General features: G+C 39.4%; 1 protein-coding gene across 5 annotated transcripts; it reads left to right on the top strand.

Moving 5' to 3' along the window:
- Window positions 1-318: 318 nt before the first annotated feature.
- Window positions 319-23,413, top strand: dpp9 (dipeptidyl-peptidase 9). Of its 5 annotated transcripts, none has more exons than XM_061797754.1 (21): window positions 324-479; window positions 2,879-2,959; window positions 5,673-5,911; window positions 6,113-6,225; window positions 7,001-7,174; window positions 7,430-7,598; window positions 9,810-9,920; window positions 10,106-10,234; window positions 10,324-10,385; window positions 10,470-10,570; window positions 11,382-11,559; window positions 11,728-11,887; window positions 12,016-12,095; window positions 12,490-12,642; window positions 12,748-12,883; window positions 16,278-16,423; window positions 16,538-16,684; window positions 16,817-16,969; window positions 19,748-19,890; window positions 20,072-20,183; window positions 22,009-23,413. In XM_061797754.1, the coding sequence occupies exons 2-21, from the start codon at window positions 2,904-2,906 to the stop codon at window positions 22,099-22,101; spliced, it is 2,655 nt and encodes an 884-aa protein (XP_061653738.1). In that variant the 5' UTR covers window positions 324-479; window positions 2,879-2,903; the 3' UTR covers window positions 22,102-23,413. The 5 variants fall into 5 exon arrangements, with proteins under 5 accessions (XP_061653741.1, XP_061653740.1, XP_061653738.1 ...); XM_061797752.1 differs by having other exon boundaries at window positions 7,427-7,598; XM_061797753.1 differs by having other exon boundaries at window positions 326-479; window positions 2,842-2,959; window positions 7,427-7,598.
- The last annotated feature ends 58 nt before the right edge of the window (window positions 23,414-23,471 follow it).

The raw sequence follows: 23,471 nt of genomic DNA, 5'->3' as shown, positions 1-23,471 counted from the left end.
GAAATGTTCAACATGCAAAACTACGGCACTATATTGTAAAGCAACAAATCTGCATAATATGACAAATATGAATATTCACAGTTCGAGTCGAGCGGTAGAGTTGCAAAAAACAGCGCTTCATATGCACAACAGGAGGTTCGCCAAAGCCCTTGTTATGCCGGCAGCAGTCGTTCAAAGGTGTAAACAGACGGCCTAAATGTTTTTGCGCCACGGAAAAAGCTGCAGAATGAAGAGTCACGCGGGGATTAGTGACGCCAACATTGATGACCCCATCGGGAGTGGCACAGTGCGTTCCCGAAAGTATTCCGGGAGTGTGCACGACCCACCCGAGCAAAGGTTCCTCCCCCTTTCCGCTCTGTAAGCAAGCTACATTTTTGTGTGGCCACTCTGGGCAATGGCTACAACCTTTAGCGGTCTAAAAATATTGACAACAAGCTAGTAAAGCCTCCTACTCGGGTAAAAAAACAACGGGTAGTTTGGTAAGTGATTCACTTTATTACGGCTTGTTTTGGACGGACGATGTACGTATTTTTTCCCCAATAGCATTACCAAGCGGCCAGCTAGCTAAATTAACGGTAGCAGTCGTTAGCCTGATAGCTTCGGAGCGCAAATGACAGAAGAGAACGCTGATGTCAAATGAAAGGAAATAAGAATGTATCCACTGTTAGCATTGTTTGAGAGCCAATCGTCACACGATTTCGGGTTTTGGCACCCGCTGCCAGATTAATCGTATCGTGTGTGTGTGCCAAATCAACTGTAAAAACATTGGATCGGAATTTACCGGTGTTCCCGATGTGTCAGTAAATAAAACCGGGAGAACAAAGATCTATTGTCGATTGGCTTCCTCCCAACATTAGGGACATTGCTACAATTCAGTTGTACGCCACACTTAAAGCAATCCGGTTGACGATATAGATATTTCGTTCTATGTCAGGATAACACAGACATTTATGAGTCATCGCGTGTGTTTTTCCCGTTTTCTGTCATACGTATTACTCATTACCACCTACATATCACATTGCTTGGAAAGTCAGTGATTTTATCAGAAGACGTGAATTAACATTACTCTTGTACAATTTGTCACTGCGACAAGATAAGCAGATAGTACTGTATGCTCATTCATAAGTTCCTTCTCATTCATCCCACTTTAGACACCAGGTGACAGTGCAAACTAACATAAGTCATTTTCATGCGCACTGGTTTTTATTGTCATTGAATTTTAAGTTATATACAGTACATCCATCCATCCATTCATCCATTTTCGGAGCAGCTTCTCCTCACTAGGGTCGCGGGCGTGCTGGAGCCTATCCCAGCTACCATCGGGCAGGAGGCGGGGTACACCCTGAGCTGGTCGCCAGCCAATCGCAGGGCACATACAAACAAACAACCAATCACACTCACAGTCACACCTACGGGCAATTTAGAGTTCTCAATTAACCTACCATGCATATTTTTTCGTATGTGGGAGAAAACCGGAGTGCCCAGAGAAAACCCACACAAGCACGGGGAGAACATGCAAACTCCACACAGGCGGGGCCGGGGATTGAATCCCGGTCCTCAGAACTGTGAGGCAGACACTCTAACCAGTCGTCCACCGTGCCATCACTGACATATTTAGTGTCTTAACATACAGTATTTAAATTACACCATCAAAATCGGTGAGACTGGGATAACCTGCTAGCACAGTGGTTTTCAACTTAGGCAGTCACACTTCCTTTTGCTTACCTAGGTTTTGTGTGGGGACTTGGAACACATCTATACTGTATGGGAAAAATCATAATACATATATTTTTTTACTCGTTGTCCGCGACCTGCTTTTGGGTCCTGACCCACCAGTTTACAATCTACTGGTTTAAATCTTGGGATGTCGTTGAATGAAAAGAGCTTTGTCTCTGTGAGTTGTGGGCTTGTGATGCTGGTTTTAATATTGTTATTTGGATGTTTTGCTAGATTATGATATTATAGAGTATATTTGTATGCATAGGTTATTTGTGGGGTGCATTGTTTTGCTTTTGAGATTTTCGTATTAGTTATTGCCAAACCCTTTGAGACATTTGTGATTAAGGGCGATAAAAATAAAATTTAATTGAAATATAAGCCACTGTAACATTATCTCCAGTTTGAACATCAATACTGCGCTTAAATTTAGGAAAATAAAAAAACTGCATTTAAATAATGATTTAATTAAAATGTATTGCACATTCAAGTTAGATGGAAAATGTCCCAAAATAAGTGTCTGAAAAGAAACAATTGTTAAAGATTAAATTTATTCCATTTAAAAGTTAATTACATTTGAACTATATTTAACAAATTACAGTACTGGTTTAAAAAACAGTTTAGGCCACTATAACATTATGCACAAGCCTAGTTGAACATTTAATTCAGTGACTCTTTCACATACCACACTTTGAACCACTGTCCTAGGATAATCATAAATGCACCCCTTCTCCAGAGTATACAGTACATTTTTCCTTCATCTGTTCGCCTCACACTAATCCCTCACCCAACTCAGATTATAAAGGAAGGAATGTGGAGAATTGCATGAACACTGTACTTTACTTCTACCAGAACTCAAGACAAATATTTTCGTCTTACCCAACAGATAATAAAATTTGAAGACTACTCATAACCATAGTTTAAACAATATTTTCTGCTTCTGAGCCACTGTGCTCCATAACATCTTCGTGAAAGGTTTACTTTGTGACATTGATTTTTGGTAAGGGCATGCTTTTTGGGATGATCCAGCAGAAATTGAAGAGGAGGGAAAACAAGCTATTTTTAAAGCTTGACATATCTTCTTGGAGAATGTGGACAATTGTGTGATTGTGAACTCTATTTAAGGAATTTCACTGCTGTACCTGCTACTCGCATGTTGCAGGCTTTGAGAGGCTGTTGACCGGTGAATGCATAGAGTCAAGAAGGTCAAGCTTTGCGAGACTAAAGAGGGTATTTGGAAAAGGTACAACGTCTCCTTTCACTGATGCTTATGAAGATAGATAAACACATTTGATCTGGTCTTCTTGAAGTAGTTATAGTGGAACCTCCAAAGTGAAATATACTCAAAAAATTGGATCATTTGGAGTTCAACCAAGTTTACTATAAATATGTCTCGAAAGTAAAATAAAATTTGGGGGTGTGACATCATGCTCAGTGAGCATCTAAAGAATTAACTCCACTCTGCATTGCTTTTTCTCTGGCTTTTTGGGGTGATGTCACCGCAGAATTGTACCATTGATTGCAAAGAAGAAACTTGTAACAGGGGTTGAACGGCTGAAGATTTTTTGTTGTCGGCTATAATGTGATAAAGGCCAATTTCAAGTTGATTAATCGATTAATATCAATTAATCGATAAATATCGCTTAATATCAATTCATCATTGATATTTTTTTTGTGGATTATAGCGGCACCCAACCTTTTTGGGTGCCACAGACAGGTTTCACGTAAAGATACAGTATATTGCAAAAAATATTCGCTCACCTGCCTTGACTCAGATATGAATTTAAGTGACATTCCATTCTTAATCCATAGGGTTTAATATAACATCGGTCCACCCTCGGCAATTATAACAATTTGAACTGTTCTGGGAAGGTTTTCCACAAGGTTTAGGAGTGTGTTTCTGGGAATTTATCACCATTCTTTCAGAATCGCATTTGTGAGGTGACACATTAATGTTGGACGAGAACACCTGGCGCTCAGTGTCTGCTCTAATTCATCCCAAAGTGTTCTATCGGGTTGATGTCGGGATTGTGCTGGCCAGTAAAGTTCATCCACATCAAACTCTCTCATCCATGTCTTTATGAACGTTGATTTGTGCACTGATGCACAGTCGTGTTGGAACAGTAGGGAGCAATCTCCGGACAAAGTTGGAAATGCCCAAAATATTAGTCCCTGAGCGCCACTGAAAGGAACTCTGAATGCTTCAGCCAGCATACCAAGAGATCTTGGACAGTCAAACAGTTTGGGCATTACCACTCACTTTTCAAAATGTCTGTGCACCAGTGCACAAAGCAAGGTCCATAAAGACATGAATGAGAGAGTTTTGTATGGATAAACTTAACTTGCCTGCGCAGTCCTGATAGACCAAAAATTCCCACAAAATCACTCCTAAACCTTGTTGACAGCCTTCCCACAAGAGTTGAAGCTGTTACACCTGCAAAGGGTAGACCAACATCGTATTAAACCATATGGGTTTAGAATGGGATGTCACTTAAAATCATATGTGAGTCGAGGCAGGTGAGCGAATACTTGTGGCAATATAGTGTATTCAGAACGGCACAGAAAACTAATGAAACAAATTATTAAAAATACAACTCACCATTATCCTGATTGGAGTTGTAATTAGTGGGAGTCGTGTGCATGTTTGTCTTTAACAAACCGGCTGGTCTCCTCTTGTGTTTCATAACAGAGTACGGGATATCATAGGCAGGCTCCAAAAATTTGCATTTTTCTGTTTCGCTGTTTCAATTTCACTTTTGCTTTTTCTTGCGTTTGAGGATAGACTGCTATGGCTCGCATTTTTGGTAAAATATTTCCAAAAATTTATAGCATCCATACGGCTGTATACACTGACGTCATGATTGTAAAGCAACACGTGTAGCAAGGTAACTTGTATGCTGAATGCATTTCTCGTTAGCACATAATTGTTGTCTGTGCATTATTAGGCAAAACATTTTGGTGACGACGATGGAGTTTCACTTCCCGGGGTACCGCTTGTATCAATATTTTAAGACTAGCTGCAATTTGAACAGCCGAAGCTAGCGAGGTTAACAGCCATTCTTATGCACAACCAGCCTATTTTGGTATTCGGACAAGCAGATGTTTGAAGATTGTGTTGCCTTGTCAGCCGGACATTTCGCTACTCCACAGAACATTATACTTTTGGACGGCAGCAGACAGGCGAATCAGAAATCCTCTGTAAATTGGCCAATCAGAAGACTTGATGCCAAAAATGTGATTAGTGATTTAAGCGTTAAACATCGATGCACAGTCATAAAGTCGACTTGTCGACTAATTGGTTTAACCACCTAACGTGTAATAATAACCAAAGTACCTTAAATTTAACTTATCTGACATAGGAAAGGGTCTGGGCTCTCAGTACAATATGCATGTTATTAAATAGCTATTACATAGACAATTACATTTTACCAAGCAGATACCAACATCATGCATGTAAACCATAATGGCCAATGATCAGCATGAAAAAGGAGAAGTTCGTCAAAAAATGGCACATTTATATCGTACTGAAAATGTGTGCAGTATTTTTTTCGATTGCACAACCACTGATGTTGGCTATGAATTTGATAAACAGCACATACCGGTGAAGCAACCACAAGGCTCAACGTGTGTGTGTCAGATATGTTCGACGGTTTGACTTTCGTTTCGTTTTTATTTTACAGTAGAAAATTTTTATTATGACAGTTAACAATGTTAAAATGTGACTTAAAGCCTGTAATTAAAGGTTTTATTGTGATTAAAGTTTGACTTTGGAACACAGTCATTCACTTTACATAATAAAAACATATATATATATATATTTATAAAATTGTCAAGTCAGCCATCTTAACAGGACAGATTGTGTTAAACTTTGGAGGTTCCACTGTGATAAAAAAAAGAGGATGCAAGGTTGAAGTACTTTCGGCACCACTAATCTGTATGTAATGTTCAACGTTCAGCTGTGTTACAGTTAGGATGACGGCTGTGGACGGCCTATCGGATAGCACAGAGGTGGTGGAGATGGAGGACGTGCCTTCTCAGTTTTTTGTGGCGAAACACTCGTGGGAAGGACTCCGTGACATCATCCACTGTAGCAGGAAGTACTCCGGCATGATTGCCAACAAAGCTCCCCATGACTTCCAGTTTGTGCAGAAGAAGGATGAAAATGCTGCCCATTCCCACCGGTTATACTACCTCGGTAAGGTTCATAAAGTTTATGATTTGTGCTTTCTTTCAATTGCTCTCTCGTGCTTTTTCGTCTCTTGACCCCAAGTCATGTTCTCTTCCCTCTGCACCACAAATATGACCTCATGACATGAAAACAATCACATAATTACATTTCTCCTGGTTTCTGGTTTTAGTTGAAGATGTCTTTGTCTCTTTTCTGTGCATTTATCAGGAATGCCTTACGGAAGCAGAGAGAACTCCTTGCTCTATTCAGAAATCCCAAAGAAGATCCGCAAAGAGGCTCTCTTAGTCTTGTCTTGGAAACAAATGCTTGATCACTTCCAGGTGAATTTCCACTCTTATGTGGCATCAGTAGCTCTACTGGTATATGCTGTTTATATATATATATATGTGTGTGTGTGAGAGAGACGCGGGGTACACCCTGAACTGGTCGCCAGCCAATCGCAAGGCACATATAAACAAACAACCATTCGCACTCACATTCACACCTACGGGCAATTTAGAGTCTTCAATCATCCTACCATGCATGTATAAGGGATGTGGAAGGAAACCAGATTATCCATCCATCCATCCATCCATTTTCTGAGCCGCTTCTCCTCACTAGGGTCGCGGGTGTGCTGGAGCCTATCCCTGATATCATCGGGCAGGAGGCGGGGTACACCCTGAACTGGTTGCCAGCCAATCGCAGGGCACATACAAACAAACAACTATTCGCACTCACATTCTCACCTACGGGCAAATTAGAGATTAGAGTTGTCAATTAACCTACCATGCATGTTTTTGGGATGTGGGAGGAAACCGGAGTGCCCGGAAAAAACCCACGCAGACACGGGGAGAACATGCAAAGTCCACACAGGTGGGGCCGGGATTTGAACCCGGTCTTCAGAACTGTGAGCGCTCCCTACCTACCTCCCTCCCTCCCTCCCTCCCACAACCACATTATTTTTTTTTACTTCCCTTCTTGAAAAGATGTATTTTTTTAAAATCGTGTTGTACAGCTTATAGGTCACAGTAATGATGGAAAAAATTTAGAAATGATCTATCTTGGCCTAATTTTTCTTCCGTCACAAAAACCTGCCAATTTCTGTTGCTCTATAAGGCGACGCCACACCAAGGGGCCTACTCACGAGAGGAAGAACTGCTGAGGGAGCGTAAACGTCTTGGAGCATTTGGAATCACCTCTTATGACTACCACACACAGACGGGCCTGTTCCTCTTCCAGGCTAGCAATAGCCTGTTTTACTGTCGGGACGGAGGCAACAATGGCTTCATTGTGAGTACAATGCTGTTATGCATCCTCTTTAATAATTGATCCTGTACGTTATTCAGGCATAGATTGATGGATTCGAGAAGCACACGGTCTGGCCACACGATTGTCTATTTCCACTTGCGGAAATCTTGTCTTTTCAGTACAACTGAACATCACAACGTTCAGGATCTTTGTTTATTTAAGTTCTTGCTTCAATCAGTTTGCACTTTTGTTTTTCCGACACATTCAAATATTTGTCTTCTCTTCTGGTTTTAGCAGTCTGCTCCGGTAAAGCCTGTAGAGATCAAGACCCAGTGCTCGGGCACCCGAATGGACCCAAAAATCTGCCCGGGAAACCCCGACTTCATAGCCTTCATCAACAATAATGACCTGTGGATAGCTAACATTAAGACTGGAGAAGAAAAGAGACTAACCTACTGTCACAAAGGTGTGAAGATGTCAAATTTAATTACATTTTGTTTATTGTGTAACTTTGTTTATTTGCGAGTGTACAGGTTTTGACACTTCGGTATTTTACTGATGGCTACCATCACACATTTTACCACGTTTTTTTAAACGATTTGTTATAGTTAAATGAAACCAAGGTTGAACTTTTTGGCCATAATTCCAAAAGGTATTTGTGCAACCATATTGGAGTTGTTTATTTTTACTTCCCCTCACGAAAACATTATAAAAAACTAAATTGAGTCGTACATTTTATTGGTCACATTTATGGTGGAAATCGTTTAAAAATTCTCTTTGTAATGTTTTTATATCACAAAACCCTGGCATTTGAACAGGGGTGTGTTGTCTACATTTTATATCCACATTAGGTATATGTGGCTGCAAGTCTGCCTGACAGTCATACAATCTGTTTTTGAATTTATGTTGAAACATCTGAACAGTCTGGTTTCTTCCCACATCCCAAAAATATGCTTCTTAGATTAATTGCAAACTTTTGATTGCCAATCAGTTTGAATCGTTGTTTGTGTGTATATTCCCCTGTAAGCTTCTTCACTTGTGTCTTTGTCAGTTCTCATCAGATCAGGTTATCTGACTGGTTGTCCCTTGGGATTTTGGAGGACATTATTACAACCCCAATTCCAATGAAGTTGGGACGTTGTGTTAAACATAAATAAAAACAGAATACAATGATTTGCAAATCATGTTCAACCTATATTTAATTGAATACACTAAAAAGACAATATATTTAATGTTCAAACTGATAAACTTTATTGTTTTTAGCAAATAATCATAAACCTGCAATTTTATTGCTGCAATACGTTCCAAAAAAGCTGGGACAGGGTCATGTTTACCACTGTGTTACATCACCTTTTCTTTTAACAACATTCAATAAACGTTTGGGAACTGAGGACACTAATTGTAGAAGCTGTGTGGGGGGAATTCTTTCCCATTCTTGCTTGATGTACAGCTTCAACTGTTCAACGGTCCGGGGTCTCCGTTGTCGTATTTTACGCTTCATAATGCGCCACACATTTTCAGTGGGAGACAGGTCTGGACTGCAGGCAGGCCAGTCTACTACACGTACTCTTTTACTACGAAGCCACGCTGTTGTAACACCCGCAGAATGTGGTTTGGCATTGTCTTGCTGAAATAAACAAGGACATCCATGAAAAAGACGTTGCTTGGATGGCAGCATGTTTCTCCAAAAAGTGTATGTATCTTTCAGCATTAATGGTGCCTTCACAGATGTAAGTTACCCATGCCATTGGCACGAACACAGCCCCATATCATCACAGATGCTGGCTTTTGAACTTTGCGTCCATAACAGTCCGGCTGGTTCTTTTCCTCTTTGACCTGGAGGACACGACGTCCACAATTTCCAAAAACAATTTGAAATGTGGACTCGTCGGACCACATACCACTTTTCCACTTTGCATCAGTCCATCTTAGATGATCTCGGGCCCAGAGAAGCCGGCGGCGTTTCTGGGTGTTTTTGATAAATGGCTTTTGCTTTGTATAGTCGAGTTTCAAGTTGCAATTACGGATGTAGCGCCAAACTGTATTTACTGACATTGTTTTTCTTAAGTGTTCCTGAGCCCATGTGGTGATATCCTTTCCACATTAATGTCGGTTTTTCATGCAGTGCCGCCTGAGGGATCGAAGGTCACGGGCATTCAATGTTGCTTTTCGGCCTTGCCACTTGCATGCAATGATTTCTCCAGATTATGTGAACCTTTTGATGATATTATGGACCGTAGATGATGAAATCCCTAAATTCCTTGCAACTGTACGTTGAGGAACATTGTCCTTAAACTGTTCGACTATTTTCTCACGCACTTGTTGACAAAGAGGTGAATATCGCCGCATCTTTGCTTGTGAATGACTGAGCAAGCTCCTTTTATACCCAATCATGGCACCCACCTATTCCCAATTAGCCTGTTTACCTGTGGGATGTTCCAAACAGTTGTTTGATGAGCATTCCTCAACTTTCTCAGTCTTTTGAGTGGGCCATTTCGCTAAAAAGACTGATTTTTACATTCGTGGTTCAATGGTTTCTTTAGTAAATGTTATACTGAAAGTACAAACATGTCTTTCATCCAATATTACACTGTTAGCAAAGATGTCCTAGACAGTATTTTAGATATCCATTAACCATCATAAGGATGTAAGCTTCATTTCCTTCTTTTTTTCCCAGGTGTGGATAATGTCAAAGAAGACCCCAAGTCTGCAGGTGTAGCAACATTTGTCATCCAAGAAGAGTTTGATCGTTTTACTGGCTACTGGTGGAGTCCCTCAGCAGAAGAAGGTCAGCACCAACAAGCTCAGACAGCTAAATCTTTATGCTTACATTTTGACAATAATCCACAGCTAAAAATGTTTCTGAAATTACAATAACTGTTCTCAACTTTTTAAGTATTGTTGACTTTGTCTTCAACAAAGCATATTTCAAATTTCGTGCTGTGAGTCCTGTGTTATTTTTTTCCCTCATAGACTCGAGTGGGGGGAAAACAGTATATCTGCTGTATGAGGAGGTAGATGAGACGGAAGTAGAAATTATTCATGTTCCATCTCCAGCACTGGAAGAGCGCAAAGCAGACGCATACAGATACCCCCGTACAGGTTACTATAGTCATACACACAACTTTGGAGTACAATACTAAAATGTGTTCAGTGCTACTTTATTGAACATTTTATTCTGGAATTTTTAGGTAGCAAAAATCCACAGGCAACACTTAAACTAGCAGAGATCAAGACAGATCATCAAGGAAGAGTGAGTCACACTTTCCTTGTTGTTCTTTTCTCTTCAATGCCATCATCACCTTACACTCCTAATACTGTGTCTGTGTATCTACAGATTGTGAGCATGCAAGATAAAGAGCTGGTAGTCCCTTTCACCTCCTTGTTTCCAGGGACAGAATACATCGCTAGGGTAGGATGGACAAGTGACGGCAAATAGTAGGTGTTGATTCCGTTATGCCAGTGATTCTCAAAGTGTGGTCCTGTTATCACGAGTGTTACGTGTGCTTCCTCTAGTGGTATGTGGGGAAAAAAAATCACTGTCTTAGTCCCATCCAGTTGTATTTCACTTTTAACAGTTACATTTGCATTTAATCCTTAAGAGCTGTTTGTTTTTAAGCATTTATTGAGGTACAATTCTTATTTAACTTTTATGTGCAGTGCAGCTTTAACTTAATCACTGTAAAGTACTTTTTTTTTAATGTTCCTGTCTTGTTTTGAACACTTGCTACTTGAAATAAAAAAAATTAAGAAGGAGTTTATGCCATTGTACTTACCCAAAGGTGCATCTCAATGAATTAGAATATTGTGGAAAACTTTATTTCAGTAATTCATCTTAAAAAGTGAAACTCACAGTAGCCTACATATATTCACTACACACAGAGAGAAATATTTAGTGGTTTTATTTTTCATATTTCTGATAATTACAGTTTACAGGTAACAAAAATCCTTTAATCTCAAGAAATGTGAATATTACATAAGAAATCAAAATAACTTTTAAATTATTTATAAATTGGCCTTCTGAAAAGTAATTTACAATTTGTTTGATGAATCTGTATAATCAGAGTTTCACTTTTTGAAATGAATTACTGAAATAAATGAACCTGTATGTCTATATGCTGTTTGAAGTAAAATATTGACGCTCTCTATAATGTTTGAAACAGCAATAACATATTATGACTAGGTTAAAATAGAACAAACCCTTCCATTATAAAGAAGTCTTGAAACACTGTCTGCTCCTACCTCCCAGTGGCTGGGCAGTTTTGCTGGACCGCAGTCAGAGAAAATTGCAGCTGGTCTTGCTACCTCCAGCTCTCTTCATCCCGGTCACAAATGATCCGGCTCAGAGGCCGACCAGTCTGGAGGGAGTCCCCATCAACACACAACCATACATTATCTATGAAGAGACCACCGACGTCTGGATTAATGTACATCCTTACTTTTGTATTTATATGCTTTGTATATTTACCATTTATATGTGAGGTTTGTAAAACAATGATTAAAAAGGAGCATCATCTGATTTAAAGTTATTGTACTTGATTGTAATTGGAATATTACGTTGTTTGAAGATGAACCTTTTGTGCTTCTCTGTACAGGTCCATGATATATTTTATCCGTTTATTCAGACGTCAGAAGAAGAGTTTAATTTCATTTGGATCAATGAGTCTAAAACAGGTTTCAGTCATCTGTATAAAATCACATCCCTGTTACAACCTAGCTGCTACAATTGGACAGATGATTACCAGCACATAGAAGGTAAGGATGAGTGTGTAAGTGCTCCATTGTATGTCAGTTTATTGAAAGAGTCATTTCTTTATGAAAATGTTTTATTACTTTTTTTTAATCCCAAGGAACATGTTGATTCATTAATAATTTTCCAACAGGACAATTTAAATGTGCTATCAAGGAGGAAGTTGCATTGACGAGTGGAGAATGGGAGGTGCTTGCCAGGCATGGGTCAAAGGTAAGATAAAATAACTCTCTGATACATACTACAAGTACAATTTTAACATGTATATCATTTTGAATTTGGACAGGGGCATTTTCTTCAGTTAACCTAGAAACACTAGCCCATCAGTGATGATGCAGTAGAAGTCTAAAGCGAATCGACAATATTATTATTTTTACTATTACTAGTCCTGTTATATGATGTTAGTGAGTTAATGCTTTTTTTTACTGCTCATAACTTACCCCAGAATGCAGAACTGAGGAAAAAACTACATTCTTTACCCGCAACCTCTATATCTGACTTTCTCCGAAGAAAGAATCTACTATGAGCCTACATACGTTACTGCAATTGTCTAGCCATTGTCATTTTAATCCTGACCATATTTCTCCTACTTTTTCCCCCTTATTAGATCTGGGTGAATGAGGTTACAAAGTTGGTGTATTTTCAAGGCACCAGAGACACTCCGCTGGAGCATCATCTCTATGTGGTCAGCTATGACTCACCAGGAGATGTGGTCAGACTAACCAAACCTGGCTTCTCTCATAGCTGCTCCGTTAGTCAAGTAAGATTATTATTATTAGCCTTGTTTTTTACTCATAATTTATAAATGATTGTTGTTTCTTGTATGTATGACTTCCTCTGCTTTATCTCCTCTCTCACTCGGCAGAACTTTGACTTTTTTGTCAGTCACTACAGTAATGTGAGCACTCCTCCTTGTGTTCACGTCTACAAACTGACCAGCTCAGAAGGTTACCCGTTACACATAGCACCTGAAGTCTGGGCCAGCATGATGGAGTCACCCGGTAAATATGATAATTTATTTCACCTTTGCCAACCTTTTTCAATATTGAATGGTACTGTAAACCTTATGACTTTAATGATTTAACCTCCAATAAATAGGTACGTGTGATTTTTCCCGATCTCAGGATCGTCACATTCTTGTGTATTCTTAGCTTCTCTTCAACCCACCAAAATCGTGTTGACTGAGCTCCATGTTGTTAATGGTTCACGTTTTTCAATCATTTCTAAACCAAATCATCGTGCTAAAAACATGACATAATGCCTACAATGCATCCTCCACGTTGAAGATGATCGACCTGGCAGTTGAAAAAGGCAATCGAGCCACCTCAAAAAGCTTTGAATGATAAGACGAAGGGTAAGAATTGTGTGAACCTTCTTGCTCCAAGACTTCAAGTGAGTTTAGTGAACAGGACAACAATGAATATATGTGAATATCCTAGGATTACGGACTAAATTTTGTTGTGACATGTAGCCATTGTTTTGCTTCGCCAAAGATTTATTTGTGCTGTTTTCACTTATTTCCTTCATTAACATTGTCAGTCTTTCTTTTCTCTTGTGTTTCAGTGATATATCATATTTTTATTTATTTATTTAGTGGGAACAGCTTATATAGGGTGCAGTCAGTGGAAATTTACAGTAAATACACGCACAGTCTGTGCATGACCTTTTCTTCGATAGCCGTCTGGTCCAGTGTGAACTATGAAGGTTGCCTACCAATCTGTGACTTTAATTTTGAAACACACAATGGAAACAAGGCTGTGGGACAGAGTACTTACCCTTTCCAAAGCAAATTAATATCATGGAAAAGTTCATTTATTTCCATAATTCCATTCAAAAAGTGAAACTTTCAAATATTATAGCTTCAGGGCCCACAATTTAAACAATCTCAAGTATTTATTTGTTTATATTTACATAATTTGGGCTTCGAGCTCATAAAACCCATGAAATCAGGAATTCAAAAAATTAGAATACCGTGAAGAAATCAGCCCAAATTCTTCAACTGAGTGTCACACACTAATCATCTACTAAACTCAAAGCACCTGCACAGGTTTCCCCAGGTGTCATTAAATTGCTTCAGTTTGGTTCAATTGTCACAGTTGGGTTCAATATGGGGAAGACTGCAAACTTGACAACTGGCCAGAAGACCATCATTGATACCCTCCATAGAATGGGTAAGCGACAAAAGTTCATAGCTAAGGAGGCTGGCTGTTCACAGAGTGCTGTGTCCAAGCATATCAATGGAAGGAAATGTGGCAGGAGAAGATGCATAAGCAAAAGAAATGACTGTGGGCTTCAGCGGATTATCAAGCAGAGAAGATTCAAGAATCTAGCAGAGATCCAGAAAGAGTGGAATGAGGCAGGAGTCACAGCTTCAAAAACCACCACATTCAGACACATCCCATCCGCGAGATGGGCTAAAACCGTCGGCTTCCTCGCATCAAGCCACTTCTGAGCCTGAGCCAACGTAGGAAGAGTCTCAACTGGGCCAAGGAGAAGAAGGACAGGACTGTTGGACAGTGGTCCAAGGTACTCTTTTCCGATGTAAGTACAGTGCGCCTTTCATTTGGGAATCAAGGTCCAAGGGTTTGGAGGAAGACGGGTGAAGAACAGAACCCAAGCTGCTTGAGGTCCATTGTGAATTACCCACAGTCAGTCATGATTTGGGGTGCAATGTCCAGTGCAGGTGTTGGTAACTCCGCTTTCTTAAATCCAAGGTCACCGCAGCAGTCTACCAGAATGTTTTAGAGCACTTCATGATTCCTTCTGCTGCGGATCTGTATGGAGATGCAGATTTCATCTTCCAGCAGGACCTGGCCCCTGCCCATACCGCCAGAAGCACCAAAACCTGGTTTGATGCCCATGCCATCACAGTGCTTGACTGGCCACCCAACTCGCCAGATCTAGACCCCATTGAGAATCTATGGGGTATTATCAAGAGGGAAATGAGGGGCACCAGTCCCAAAAACAAAGAAGAAATGACAGCAAGCATCAAGGAAATCTGGACTTCCATTACTCCCAGGCAATGCACAGGCCGATTGCCTCAATGCCACGGTGCGCGCAGCCAGGCAGTAATTAAAGCAAAGGGATTCCCAACCAAGTATTGAAGATTAACATATCATTTTGAAATTAACATATTGTTATTTATTTAATGTGACCCTAATTTACTTCTTTTATTTCTACAAAAACTGAGAAGTAAATGATTTCTTCACAGTATTCAAATTTTTTGAATTCCTGATTTCGTGGGTTTTATGAGCTGGAAGCCCGAATTATGTAAAAATAAACAAATAAATACTTGAAATTGTTTAAATTGTGGGCCCTGCTGCTATAATTTATGAAAATTTAACTTTTTGAATGGAATTATGGAAATAAACCTTTCCATGATATAAATTTTTTTTGGAAAGGGTTTGTATAGTTGTGAACATGATAAGATCAAGGACTAACTAGTCTATTTTTAGTCACATACGCGTCCTCCAGACAAGTCTGTCCATCTAGCTTTGTGCCAAAGTTGATGTTGATGTAATTCACTGACACAGGAGGGAGACACAACTACCGTTAATGTACCGTAATTTCACGTGTATATTGCGCATTTTTCCCCCAAAAAAATTGTCAAAGGTCAATAGTTCGCATTATACATAGGTATAGGGGCAAATTGAAAAAAACTTTCACATTTTATAAATGTATGCCGCCATCTTGTGGTTATGAAAATGCTGTACAGTTTCATTCCAAAATACCACTGCCACCTAGTGGTTATACAAAAAAGTGTAGCCTACACTTTCATTCCAATATGACAGACAGGGTTACGTATGACTGCATATATGTATAGTTGTACTCAAAAGTCTATATACCCTGGCAGAATTTGTGAAATATTGTTTTTTTTAAATATGACTGACTGAACAACAACCATCATTAATTTCTTTACGGTTATGTTTTGTTTAATGATAATGCTTTTCTGAAATGGTTGACCGTTTAATTTGAATCTATTAAAATAAAATTAAGTGTTACAGATACAGATAATACTTTATGTTTTGATCATATGGGAAGAAGCAAAATCATGCATTGTAAAAATGCATTATACATAGGTAGAAGGATTTTCCAGAATTTTGAGGTCAACTTTGGGGGGGTGTATTATACATGGGTGCGCATTATACACGAGAAATTACGGTTGTTAGGATAATGCTACACAACATGCGGTGGCCGGCTGTGCATTTGTTACCTCGGCCTTCAGTGGGGACTTAAATACCTGACTTAATCGACCTCTTAATACCACCACTATCATGTGGCAGTTATAGAAACTGCCAATACTATACAAAAATGCAATATAACAGAATTCAATCTGGGACAGTTCACAATCTGTATTTACAGAAGCAAACGGTTGACGTTTTGTGTTTCTGCCAGGTTGCCCAGGAGATTACAATCCGCCTGAGATTTTCGACTTTCCTGGCAAATCTGGCTTCCAGCTTTACGGGATGGTTTACAAGCCTCACAACCTGCAACCCGGCAGGAAGCATCCAACAGTTCTCTTTGTGTATGGAGGCCCACAGGTTTGTGTCTACAAGTGCTCTTTGTTGAGCCATGCTGTGTTGTTTGTTAAGTGGTTTCATGACTCAAGGAGTGGTACTTACTGTAAGCCTGTTGTTGATTCTTTGTTTTCTCAGGTGCAGTTGGTAAACAACTCCTTCAAGGGGATGAAGTACCTCCGCCTGAACACGCTGGCCTCGCTGGGCTATGCTGTAGTTGTCATTGATGGGAGGGGATCTTGTCAGAGGGGCCTTGAATTTGAAGGCGCACTTAAAAACAAAATGGTAACCTGAATACAATTATTATTTTTTTAAAATATAATAATAACTCTTTAGGACTTTGGCAATGTGCGTTCGATTCCAAGGTTAGTTGCCATGAATTTCAGTTTAAGGACTCCAGTGAATTGGTTTCCTCAGGGTCAGGTGGAGATTGAAGACCAGGTGGAGGGCCTTCAGTATGTAGCGGAGAAGTTTAACTTTGTGGACCTCAGCCGTGTGGCTATCCATGGTTGGTCCTATGGCGGCTTCCTTTCTCTCATGGGCCTCATCCAGCGACCGAATGTATTTAAGGTGAGCAGGCCTGAAAATGTTGTATGACACTTTGTACCACTTTTAGTTAAAAAAATAAATAAATAAAAATAAAAAACACCTACTTCAGTTTATTTATATTATAATTTCAATATGTATTGTCATTGCAGTATAAGTTGCGTACAAAGTAGTTATTAGAGCCACACTGAAAAGAATAAGACAATATGAGATTGAAGTTGTAACCTACGAGAATAAAGTTGCATATTTTGGAGAAAAAACATTTTCTACTTTCCTGATTAAAGACACAATCTTGTGAGAATAAAGTCATACTTTGCCAGTCAAAAGTTTAGGCACACATTCTCATGTTATTAAATGAGAAACCGTGTCCAAACGTTTGACTGGTTGTGTATTTTGGAGAACAAAGTTTTATATTTTCAAGATTAAAGTCGTAATTTTACAAGAATAAAGTTGTATTTAAAAAAAAAAAAGAAAAGTATGATTTTTTTTTTTTTTTTTTTTTTTAATTAAAGCTGTAGCCTAAGAATAGTTTTATATTTTTGAGAAAAAAATGTTTAATGGTTTGGGTGGATTTTAAAATCCACTTGTTAAAATGTGAGATTTTATATGAATTGTTTTTTTTTATCTCTAAAATATACGGTACAACTTTTTTCTCGTAGTATTACGACTTTAATCTAAAAATTACAAGACTTTTTAACGAATAAAATATTCAACTTCTCATAAGATTCCGACTTTAATTTTGTAATGCAATTTTTCCTCTCTTCAATGTGACCCTAATACTCCTTCAAAGTAGGGCTCTTTGAACAGCAAGCTGATTTACACTACTCAAAAAAAGGCTTTTGGATGGAATTTCATGACGAACCTAAATGCATTATAACCTTTACAAGTTAACGTCGGCCTCCTTTAAAACTTTTCACCTATAAAGTTTACAGTACATTTTAGGTTCATCCTGAAATTTCACCGGAAATCTGAACATCCCAAACTTTTTGGGAGTATTGTATGTTTAAACAGTTGTAGTTGCAATTGCTGTCCATATGGTATCAGTGTTTGACAAGGTTATAAAACACCTTGTGGAAAATCCCTTCAAGTGGAGGAGTTTGTTTAGCTGAGCGCCACCAAATGTACAACCTTACTGTTCCATAAAGTCATGCTATACTAGAATGTTATTTCCCTATATTTTAACTACAACCCCAATTCCAATGAAGTTGGGACGTTGTGTTAAACATAAATAAAAACAGAATACAATGATTTGCAAATCATGTTCAAGCTATATTTAATTGAATACACTACAAAGACAAAATATTTAATGTTCAAACTGATAAACTTTGTTTTTAGCATATAATCATTAACTTAGAATTTTATGGCTGCAACACGTTCCAAAAAGACTGAGAAAGTTGAGAAACGCTTATCAAACACCTGTTTGGAACATCCCACAAGTGAACAGGCTAATTGGGAACAGGGGGGTGCAATGATTGGGTATAAGAGGAGCTTCCCTGAATTGCTCAGTCACTCACAAGCAAAGATGAGGCGAGGTTCACATCTTTATGAACAAGTGCGCGAGAAAATAGTCCAACAGTTTCAGGACAATGATCCTCAACGTACAATTGCAAGGAATTTAGGGATTCCATCATCTAGGGTCCATAATATCATCAAAAGGTTCAGAGAATCTGGAGAAATCACTGCATGTAAGCGGGAAGGCCGAAAACCAATATTGAATGCCCGTGACCTTCGATCCCTCAGGCGGCACTGCATCAAAAACCGACATCAATGTGGAAAGGATATCACCACATGGGCTCAGGAACACTTAAGAAAAACAATGTCAGTAAATACTGTTCGGCGCTACATCCGTAAGTGCAACTTGAAACTCGACTATGCAAAGCAAAAGCCATTTATCAACAACACCCAGAAACGCCGCCGGCTTCTCTGGGCCCGAGCTCATCTAAGATGAACTGATGCAAAGTGGAAAAGTGTTCTGTGGTCCGATGAGTCCGCATTTCAAATTGTTTTTGGAAATTGTGGACGTCATGTCCTCCGGGCCGAAGAGGAAAAGAACCATCGGGACTGTTAGGGATGTAAAGTTCAAAAGCCAGCATCTGTGTGATGGTATGGGCTGTGTTAGTGCCAATGGCATGGGTAACTTACACATCTGTGAAGCCACCATTCATGCTGAAAGGTACATACAGGTTTTGGAGAAAGATATGCTGCCATCCAAGCAACATCTTTTTCATGGACGCCCCTGCTTAATTCAGCAAGACAATGCCAAACCACATTCCGCACGTGTTACAACAGCGTGGCTTCGTAGTAAAAGAGGGCGGGTACTAGACTGGCCTGCCTGCAGTCCAGACCTGTCTCCCATTGAAAATGTCTGGCGTAAAATACGACAACGGAGACCCCGGACTGTTGAACAGCTGAAGCTGTACATCAAGCAAGAATGGGAAAGAATTCCACCTACAAAGCTTCAATAATTAGTGTCCTTAGTTTCCAAATGTTTATTGAATGTTGTTAAAAGAAAAGGTGATGTAACACAGTGGTAATCATGACCCTGTCTACCATTTTTTGGAACGTGTTGCAGCCATAAAATTCTAAGTTAATGATTATTTAAATACAATAAAGCTGATCAGTTTGAACATTAAATATCTGGTCTTTGTTTTGTATTCAATTAAATATAGGTTGAGCATGATTTGCAAACCATTGTATTCTGTTTTTATTTGTGTTTAACACAATGTCCCAACTTCATTGGAATTGGAGTTGTACTTGATTATCCTATTCATCCACCACATGACCACATTGTGCTTCTGCCAGTTGGCCATTGCAGGTGCCCCGGTGACTGTATGGATGGCGTACGACACGGGCTACACGGAACGCTACATGGATGTGCCTGAGAACAACCAGCAGGGCTACGAGGAAGGCTCTGTGGCTTTGCATGTGGACAAGCTTCCCAGCGAGTTAGTTTATTTGCATCTGTAGTGCCTATGTCATATGATTTTTGTTTGCCCTTTTTAAATCAGCATGCAATGGGTTATGATGCACTGTATTGTTATGTTATTATGGGTTGGAAGATTTACGTGGCTTTGAATACTACTGGCATACAGAGGTTGATTGTGTTCATTGTTGCTGTCATTCCAGGCCAAACCGTTTGCTGATTCTACATGGATTTCTAGATGAAAATGTGCACTTTTTCCACACCAATTTCTTGGTGTCACAGATAATCCGTGCTGGGAAGCCCTATCAACTTCAGGTTACTATCACACACACTTAAGGCATTTACAACAGTAAATTACAGTGGTTCCTTGAGATACGAATGACCCGACTTATATTCTTTATCCTCTGCGGAAAATGACAAAAATTACTGCAGCTTACTGAATAACTTATGGTAGAGGTTGATAGGAGTGTGGGGAAGATTAATAAGAGTCCGGGAAGGTTCATACTGCTTTAGAATATGTATAAATATTTTTTTTAAATATGGTGATTCACCTATCACGGGGGTGGTCTGGAACCTAACCCTCATGATAAACGAGGGATTACTGTACAATATTGTAGAGTACTATTTTCCTTACTAAAAACACATTACAACAATGTTTGTTTTTTGGAGGGGAGACTGTAACGGATTAATGACATTTCCATTTATTTCAATGTGAAAAGTGGATTTGAGGTAGAGGTGTTATGAGCATCGTCATGAAATGAATTAAACCCGTATCGCAAGGCACCAATGTATATAAATACAACTTCCGATGATTATACAATCAAATAAGATCCAATACAAAAGCTGCATCAACGTTTTTGTTGGATTTAGAGTTGCCCTGCATCATACTGTATGTCAACGTTTTGCCCATGTCCTGTCGTTAAATAAGACCAAAAAGAAAGGGGGGAAAGCAACTAACCATTATTGTATCCCGCAGGGGAAGCCTGGGTATGCATTGGACTCATAGTTGTCCGTTTGTCAATGGCACAAATATTTTTTTTTTTTGCGTGCAGAACACAGGTCACAGTTTTATTCGGGCCACATTGTGTATTTGTAATGGTATGTCCAAAAATTGTAGTGCATTGTACTCTGAAACATAGTACACCGTGGGATTTGGGCCTTTTTTCCATCCATAGTCTTGCTAAGTTTTCTCACGATCCATCACGGTATCCATTAGGGCCCTGGGGTAAGTAGCTGCTGCGTCCCGGAGGCTCAAAGGTGCAATACGGTTCTGCCATCAGTTTACCACAAATTCCCTTATGTTCCCTCCCGATCCCTCATTTTTTGATGGGATCCCTCCAGTTTCTCAAATTCTGTCCGAGGGTTTTCTACGGGGGAAACATGGACATCGCTGGGCACCGAGTCAAATGTAGCTCCCCTGCCAGGTCCGGCCCCATAGTCGGCATCAACGCAGGGTGCACATGCAGCTTTACCAAAACATTAAAATGAACTTATTTACATACACCACTGCACAATTTTTTCAACTCCCTCGCTCTCTCTGTTGTTATAAAGAGGTATCTAACGGTGGGCATTGTAGGTAAATTTGAACAGATGACTTATCTTTCGAAGAGTTTTAGGCGGCAAATGTGGGATGCTGCTTCCCGTCCCCACTCCGGACAATGTCCGAGTTTTCTTACGGCCTACTACGTTCTGTCGGGTTTGGTTACGTTGACACCGCTTTACTACGGCCGACTAGGGTTTTCATCCGCACTGTGACTGCCGTGGTAATTTTTTGAGAAAACTTAAAAATCTTGTCCGGCAGTCACGGCATGTCATGTTTGCTCATTCACTTCTGAATCTAGCAATTAATTTCCTGTTTCATTTAGAATTATTATTTAAACAATCGCCTCATCAAGCTGTTCACATTTTGACATCATGAGACCAAGACGACACCAAAAAATTGATCAACAGTACCTCGCCATTGTGGCGCTTCAGAGAGGTTGTTCTCAGACAGAAGTAGCCACGGAGCTTAGAATGTCATAGAATGTCATTAGCAGGTTGAAGCAGAGATACAGAGAGACTGGAAGAGTCAGAGAAAGGCATAAAAGTGAAGTATCCTTATTTTCCTGTCATACTAGTTTTGTTTTGTATCAATTTGCAGGTCTACCCCAACGAGCGACACAGTATCCGCTGCCCCGAGTCTGGAGAACACTATGAAATAATGCTGCTGCACTTTCTACAACAATACCTCTGAAACAATACAAAATGTCCTCCCTCCAGCTCAGCTCAGCACCCGACCGGACACAAGCTGTCCGCCTTCTCGGTTCACACACTAAAATCAAGTATCCCCTCATGAGTCCGTTGCGCTTTCACTCTTTTACTCTCCTCTGTGTGCAGTGTGTGCTGTGCGTCACCAACACAGATTTGGTGAACAAAGACAAGGACATATGGAATAGTATGTGTGGACTGTGTTATCATATTCACCCTTCTTCTTCTTTCTCCTTACCCTTGCCAATATTCCCCCACATCCTTTGAAATCAAGTGTTATAGCCACCTAGTGTCAGTAGTAGGAAAGAGGTTACAGTTCATGGATATGAAAATGGAAATCAACATACATCGTTGCACACATTATACATAATATATGTGTTAAAATACAATTTATTACAGAATAGAACAGAACTCTCCATACATAATGTGAGTCTGTACCTTTTCGGTGTATAACAATGAAGAAACGGAAAGAAGACTTTTCCCGTGTCCACTTGTTTTAAGTGTGTTTAAAATAAAATATTTTTATGAATTTTTATTATAATTTTTAATGAAAGATGACAGAGGCCAGCTCATTGCTGTTTTCTGTCCCCTTACATCACATTTGAGATATCCGCTTGCCTTCTAAACACATAATTTATATTTGCCAAAGTACCTCTTGACTATTGATCATGCCGGTATTTTTTTTTTTTTTTTTTTTTTTTTTTTTACTGCATTACAGCCGACAGAAGGTTGAGCACTGGAGGCTTACAACAGCTTTGTACCACCAGAATAAAATTTATACAAGACAATGAATAAATGGATGAATCAATCCCAATCTTTCTTCTGCTACATGTAACGTTGTCCATTGTGAAGTTGTATTGGTACCTGACCTAACATTTGCAGCACTCAGTTTGTCAGCTTTGTCAGATGTTTGTTCTTTTCTGTCGTCCTCTTGTAGAGATGACAGTAGCCATGGCAACCTGTTGATAGTAGTGGTACTAATAACACTGTAGGGACCTGATTGCAGACAATCTGCTGCCCTTTTACATGTAGCCTGCATGCGTCTCTGCCTCAGAAAGAACCAGAGAGGGTGTGACAGTGGTGTGCTTTTATAGTCAACCTGAAACTGTAGTATAGGATAAAAGTGTACTATACTGCAGTGATCCTCAAAGTTTGGTACATGGGCTCCCTCTATTGGTATGATAAAGAATCACTGAATTAAATACAAATAACATTTACATTTAAACCATGCAATTAATCAAACATTAAAACGAAGCTTATAGATGGACATGAATAAAGCCTGTATAAACATTTTAAAATCCAGTACAGTCCATTTTCTTTCGTAGTTTTCAGTTGTATGGAACCTTTTAAGTACAT

This window comes from Phyllopteryx taeniolatus, chromosome 14 (genome assembly GCF_024500385.1).
Source record: "Phyllopteryx taeniolatus isolate TA_2022b chromosome 14, UOR_Ptae_1.2, whole genome shotgun sequence".
Taxonomy (NCBI): domain Eukaryota; kingdom Metazoa; phylum Chordata; class Actinopteri; order Syngnathiformes; family Syngnathidae; genus Phyllopteryx; species Phyllopteryx taeniolatus.
The sequence above is the reverse complement of the archived record's forward strand: the minus strand, read 5'-3'. Positions and strand labels throughout refer to the sequence as shown.

What these genes read in the sequence shown, in the direction of transcription:
- dpp9 (XM_061797752.1), top strand. Translation starts at nt 2,904, where the DNA reads ATGCATAGAGTCAAGAAGGTCAAGCTTTGCGAGACTAAAGAGGGTATT. An exon ending in GAGTCCCTCAGCAGAAGAAG is followed by an intron (nt 9,921 to 10,105) that starts GTCAGCACCAAC and finishes TTTCCCTCATAG; the next exon opens with ACTCGAGTGGGGGGAAAACA. An exon ending in AGCGACCGAATGTATTTAAG is followed by an intron (nt 16,970 to 19,747) that starts GTGAGCAGGCCT and finishes TGCTTCTGCCAG; the next exon opens with TTGGCCATTGCAGGTGCCCC.